General features: G+C 56.5%; 1 protein-coding gene across 1 annotated transcript; it reads right to left on the bottom strand.

The window, feature by feature from the left end:
• Positions 1-2,962: 2,962 nt before the first annotated feature.
• Positions 2,963-4,070, bottom strand: ID1 (inhibitor of DNA binding 1). Its single transcript, XM_037143288.2, has 2 exons — positions 3,572-4,070; positions 2,963-3,347 (listed from the first exon to the last, which is right to left on the bottom strand). Exons 1-2 carry the CDS (start codon positions 3,992-3,994, stop codon positions 3,306-3,308), a joined length of 465 nt encoding a protein of 154 aa, XP_036999183.2. The 5' UTR covers positions 3,995-4,070; the 3' UTR covers positions 2,963-3,305.
• Between the last annotated feature and the right edge of the window lie 1,930 nt (positions 4,071-6,000).

Raw genomic sequence — 6,000 nt, 5'->3', positions numbered from 1 at the left:
GCACTAAGTGTCCGCTCTGAGCCGGCCGGTGCTGAGCTCCTCACATGCATCCGTTCAACCGATTCTGGAGGCTGAGGTCCTGGAACCCACTTCCCAGCTGAGGAAACAGAGGCTTGGGCTGGTGACATGATGAGCGCCAGAGTCGATTCAGAGACTGTGGTCCCCCAGCCTCGCTACTAAAATGTTAGCCTGTCAGTAATTATTGTTGCTGCTGCCCTGTGATTATTAAAATGAGCATAGGATAGCACTACCCTCATGCAACTGTGAGGAGGATTCAATCCATTTTTAAACAGAGCTTACTTAGTATACTACCTGGCTCATGACAATCGCTCTGCAGGTGTTTGTTAAATAAAAATTTAAAACACTTCAGGCCGGACCCAGGGCCCTGGAGAGGCAGGGTCCAATGTTCAACAGTCTTTGTCCTGGTGTTTCTTTGAGGGCCGCCTCCCAGCTCCTCGCCTTGCCCCTTAAGGAGGGGTTAAGGAGTTAATGATTTCCCAAACAGGGGCTGAAAGGAGCAGGGTTTTGCGTGCTACGCGCACACACACGCATACTCACACACACACCGGCAGCCTCTGTCCCCCTCCCTTCCTCCCTCCCCCTGCGAGGCTGGGAGCCTCTTATGCAAGCCGCCGGCGCCCGCCCGTTCCCAGGCCCGGCTGCAGCTGCGGGCGGAGGGGCAGGGCGGGGGCGGCGCGCTGTTTGTCTAGCGCGGCCGTGCCAAAGGCGGCGGGCCCCAGACAGCCAGGCGCCTCAGTACACCTGGGGATGCTCAGGTTAAATAGCTCCGCATTCCTCGGGCCCAGCTGATGGAAACGCTCCCAGGCCGCCGCCGAGCCGGCCTCCAGATGGGCTGGGCCCGGGCCAAAGGGGAAAAGAGGGAAACGTGAAAGCCAGAGTGTGCCTGAACCGTGGGGAGTGCAGAGGGCGCCCCCCCCCCTACAGCCCCATCCGCCCCTGGAAAAGGCCCTGCCGAGTGGGAGTGCACGCGGGGAACATGCCCTCGCCCCCGTGGGTGGGCTCACAGGCGGGGGCTCACACAGGGGAGGGAGTGGGCGCGCACGTGTACGTCTGAGGACACTGCAAGGACACACAGGCAACAAATAATAATTTATATCTAGCAAACACTACGGGCTAAGTGCTCGACTTCATTTTTCCTCTACAATTCTGTGAAGTTAAATAAAAAAAATTATAAAGTTAATGCTATAAAACAGCAGCGGGGTGGGGAGTTAATGGGGAGTAGTGAAGGATGGAAATTACCTCCAATTGTGTTCTTTGGTAAAGTTCACAATGTGCTTGGGGAAGGGGCAGTGCGTGGCTTTTTAAAATTTTCAATTACAGCTGATACACTAGTTTCAGGTGTACAACATGGTGATCAGACAAGGGTGGTACCTGCCTTAACATTAGTGCTCAATAGGCAATAATTTCTTATATTTTGTTGTTCACCCCCCTGTGAGCCTGTGGTTCTGTTGTAAACCTTCGATCAGAGCCCCGCCTTTAGCCCGTCCCCAGCATGAAACCCTCTATATAGAGTGGAGCATACAGGTGGGCTCATGGTGCTGGGTGCTATTTATTTTCCTCTATTCTTACTGATTGGTAAAATGTATTAACTGTCTTTACCTTCTCTGGGATAAGTGCTTTGCCCTTTGGGGGACTCGGTTTCTCCGGGTGTAATACATGGGAGCTGACCTGGTAGGTCCCGTGGGATTGGTGTCCCCGGGGCCAACCAATTGTCCGGAGAGTTGATACTGGAACTTTTGGGGAAGGCGTTGTCTGGACACAGCAGCCCCCACCTCCCCGCTAGGACCAGAGACCCAGGAGGCACAGCCAATCTGCAGAACAATTACACACTTAGGAACCCAGTGTGAGTCTGCAGCCCTCAGACACACAGGCCCATCCATCAAGCCAGACCCATGCAGAGATGCCCACAATGCATTTAGGCAGAACGCACAAGCCCAAACAGCTGGGGGTGGCACACTTATCTGCAGAACACATGTGCTCACATTTGCCCTTTTGCATACCCCCAAGCCTTACACCGAGAGGACCTGGACCCAGGGGGGAACTATGGGTTCACTCCTGTTAACACACACAGGCCCAGACACTCAGAAGCGCTCCCCTATGGGTGCAAACTCACACACGTGTCCAGGCAGATAGGCCCTTGCCAATGACACCTTTTTCCTGCTCAGGAGCTGGGGACTGACTCACCCACTCTTCAGAGCCCACACAGGAGCCCTGGGGGAGAGAGGAGGTTTCTGTGAGCTGCTGGCAAAGCCAGGCCAGGGTGAGGGGGCCGACTCCAGACCCGGAGCAGGTGGCCATGCAGCTGTGCCCCGGCTGGCTGTGCCAACTTGCTCACCCACTTGGACAAGCCTGGAGCCCCAGGGCAGCCTGCTGGGACCCAGGCTTAGGCAGCCCACTGGGGGAGGCATCTCCTACTGGGGAATGGGGCAATGGAAGTCTTGGCTTAGACAAACTGAGGCTCTGGGTAAATCTCTTTCCTTTGGATCTCACTCCCCCCATTTCGGGCAAAGATGCAGGCGGTCTAGTGTGCCTGTTTCTCTTAACTTAAATGGCTCATTGAACACTCTTCAACTCAGAGGGGCCTTGGCAGGTTGATCTGCATTTACACAACCTCCCCAGGTGACCCAGATGGCTCAGCGACCCCTGCTGAGAAACCTTAGGGGACTCGATGACACTAGGTAACAGGAAAAGTGGCCGGGGGTGGGGGAAAGAATACTTTAAGGACACCGGAAACACTCAGTTCAGGTCCTTACAAGTGACAGCCCAGATGTGGCCTTCCCGTCCCCCAGGGCCCCCAGCACCAGCTGTGAAAAGGGTCAGGGGTCATCCCCCCAAACTAGCTCCCTCCCCTCCACCCAAGAACACTGCAACTTTACTACCATCTAAAGTATTTGTTTAATAACAACAGAAAAAAACTCCACAGAACTATTGTAAAACAATATTCTCAGTCGGTGATCATTGTAATATACAATACACAGCAATTAATTTCCTCAGAAATCTGAGAAGCACCAAACGTGACCATTTTTCAAAATGTCTGCTTTTCAAAAAATAGAAACACACGGGGGGGGGGACTCCCCGAAGTCTCTGGTGACTGATAGGTGTGGAGGGAAGGTCGGCCTGCCCTGTCAGTCCCCAGCCCTGGGCTGGATCCAGCATGAACCCCAAAGCCGCTGATCTCAATGTTGTTCCTCCCCAGCTGCGGCGAGGCTCTTGGGCGGACCGGGAGCACTTATTCCTCTCGGCCCCTGGAGCGCTGGGGTATGCCGGTCCCGGAGGACGACACTTCAGCGACACAAGATGCGATCGTCTGTTGGAACACAAGCCGCCTGTGAAACGAAGAGAGAAGAAGTGAGACCGGTGGGTCAGAGGGGACAAGGCTGCAAGCTACCCCTTCCCCGGGAGACAGAAGGAGGAGCGCTGCTTCCGATGTCCTTGGGGACCCTCACATAGCCACGGACCCGAAAGGATGGGGAAGGGGTAGGGCCAAGTCCCCCCTCCCTCTCCGAGCCTCAGTTTCCCCATCTACAGGAGAATGATACTGTGCCCTCACCTCGGCCGCTAGGGCGCTGATCTCGCCGTTGAGGGTGCTGAGCGGAGCCCGGGCGGGAAGCCCCCGGCCCCCGGGGGTCCCGACTTGAGATTCGGAGTTCAGCTCTAATTCCAGGTCCCAGATGTAGTCGATGACGTGCTGGAGGATCTCCACCCTGCTCACTTTGCGGTTTTGGGGCAGAGTGGGCACCAGCTCCTTGAGGCGCGAGTAGCAGCCGTTCATGTCGTAGAGCAGCACGTTGACCTGCTGCTCGTCCAGCAGGGCGGGCAGGCGCGCCCCGGGGCCGCCGGCGCAGCGCGAGATGGCCACGCTCTGCTCCGACAGGCAGCGCACCACCTCGCCGGCGCCGCCCGCAGCCTTGCCGCCCTTCAGGGCGCAGCTGGGGCCCGCGGCGGCCGCGGCGTTGCCACTGGCGACCTTCATGATCCTGGCGTCGGGGTAAGAAAGAGGAGCCGGCGGGCAGGAGGAAGCCGAAACCCTAAAAAGACGGTTGTAGAATGCGCGATCCAAAGCCTACAGCCAGATTATTATAAAGACGCCCCGTCCCCACCCCCAGGGGCGGACTCAGACGTTCAAAAGCAGCCAATGGAAGGCCTGGGGGCGTGGCCTCCAGGGCCTCTGGGCCCCGCCTCTTGCTCTACAAGTTGAGCCCGGAGGGCGTGGAAAGGGGACCTAGAGTCTCCAGAACAGAGTGAGAGGGCATGGGGCAGGTTGGTTAGTGGAGACTAGGGCTCCTGTGGAGGCAAAATCGATATCGCCGTTAACGAAAAGATTTCAAGAACCAGCTTTCCCCGGGCTGGCCAGGTAGTTCAGTTGGTTAGAGCGTCGTCCCCATATACCGTAGCCAATGAATGCACAAATACGTGCAACAAGAAGTTGAGGTCTCTCTCCCTTTCTCTCTCTCTCTCTAGATAATATGATAATAATAATAATAGCAACAACCCATTTTCCTGGGTTCATTTTCTCACCTCTCCAGCTCCATTTTACAGATGAGAGAAACTGAGGCCCGGAGGAAGAAGCAGCTGGCTCTGGGCTGCCCAGAGCCTAGGCTTTGGGTCCTATTGGAAGGTGACCTCTGGGACCCTGATCTCGCGAATATTTGAGCCGGACTTTAAAGCGGGCACCTCTTTAACATCTGCACTGGGGCTGGTCTCCCCCAGGCCCCAGAGAACGTTGTTAGTAAACGTTCCTAGGCCCAGGGGTCGGACCCAGGTCCCTGGGATAGGAGGAATTAGTTTGGGAGGCCTCCTCTAGAACTGGGGGCTGAGCCTCTGGGACCCGAAGCAGACGGACGGTTCCCAGACTGGGGCTGCATCTCCTAATTCCACCCTGAATTTGCAGCCCCCTGCAAATTCCCTAAATCTGCATCAACTAGGGATTTTAAAATTTTTCTCCCTTTTTTGGCTATTTCCCCCCCAAAGATCTCGGATCAGGGTCTCCCACGGCGCGGCAGCTGTGCAGCTCGAGTCCCCCCTCTCCCCCCGTCCGTCTTCCCGGGCTGGTCTGTGTCAGCGTCTGAACAAGAGGCTCAGACCGTTAGACGCCAGGCCCGTGACGTCACCCATTCATAAAACCCGGACGGGCTGTCAGGCTGGCGCCGCGCGGGCGGTCGCCATGGAGACGACAAACCCGGCTCTGCGCGCTTCCCTCAGCCAGCCCCTCACCTGCGGACCTCCGGCTGGGGGCCTGGGAATGTGCTCCTTACCGGCACGGGTCTCCGAGCAAAGGTCACCTTACCTCCCCGCCCCACACCTGGACTGTCCCCGCCAGGTCCACAGCTTGGGCGGCTTAGGAAATTTCTTCACCATCGCCTCCCCATCTCCTGCTCTTCTTACTGCCCGGGGAAAGGGGCCCAGTTCTGCTGCTGGGTGAATTTTGTTGAGTCTCGGGCTCTCTGAGCCCTAATATCTGCCTGTTATTTCGATAATAATCACTCAGGTTACGATTTACTGCCTTCTTACTTCGTGCCAGGCGGGCACTGGGAAAGAGTTTGCCTTTATCGTCTTCTGTAATCCCTGCCACAACTCTAAAGAGAGGGGCGATTCGGTTTCTTTATACAAAGGAGGAAACTGAGGCCCTAAAAGCCTCCCAGGAGCCACAGCCGTTGTGATGGCCGCATTACTAATAACAAAGGCACCTCGCCGCAGCGCAGTCCCTTCCTGCCAGGACGGGCATTGCGCCTCCAGATGGACCAGAGCTGGGAGTCTGAGGCTTACGACAGCTACCCAAGGCTGCACAGCCTTAGCAGGCTAAAATTCTGCGCTAACATAGGACAGTGATACTAGGTACCTCCCCCCGCCCCCACGCCCACCCCGCTCCACCAGTAAGTAATTCACTGGGTATCAGCAAGTTTCTTTTTTTTTCAGGAGTTTGGAGAAAGGGTCAATAAACCAGCCCCCTGCCCCCACACGAGGAAACCGGGGACACTA

The sequence above is a fragment of the Artibeus jamaicensis genome, unplaced genomic scaffold (assembly GCF_021234435.1).
Source record: "Artibeus jamaicensis isolate MK-2021 breed Jamaican fruit bat unplaced genomic scaffold, CSHL_Jam_final contig_685, whole genome shotgun sequence".
Taxonomy (NCBI): domain Eukaryota; kingdom Metazoa; phylum Chordata; class Mammalia; order Chiroptera; family Phyllostomidae; genus Artibeus; species Artibeus jamaicensis.
The sequence above is the reverse complement of the archived record's forward strand: the minus strand, read 5'-3'. Positions and strand labels throughout refer to the sequence as shown.

Coding starts and splice junctions, on each gene's coding strand:
- ID1 (XM_037143288.2), bottom strand. CDS start 3,994: ATGAAGGTCGCCAGTGGCAACGCCGCGGCCGCCGCGGGCCCCAGCTGC. Junction 3,348..3,571: donor TCAGCGCCCTAGCGGCCGAG/GTGAGGGCACAG, acceptor TTCGTTTCACAG/GCGGCTTGTGTTCCAACAGA.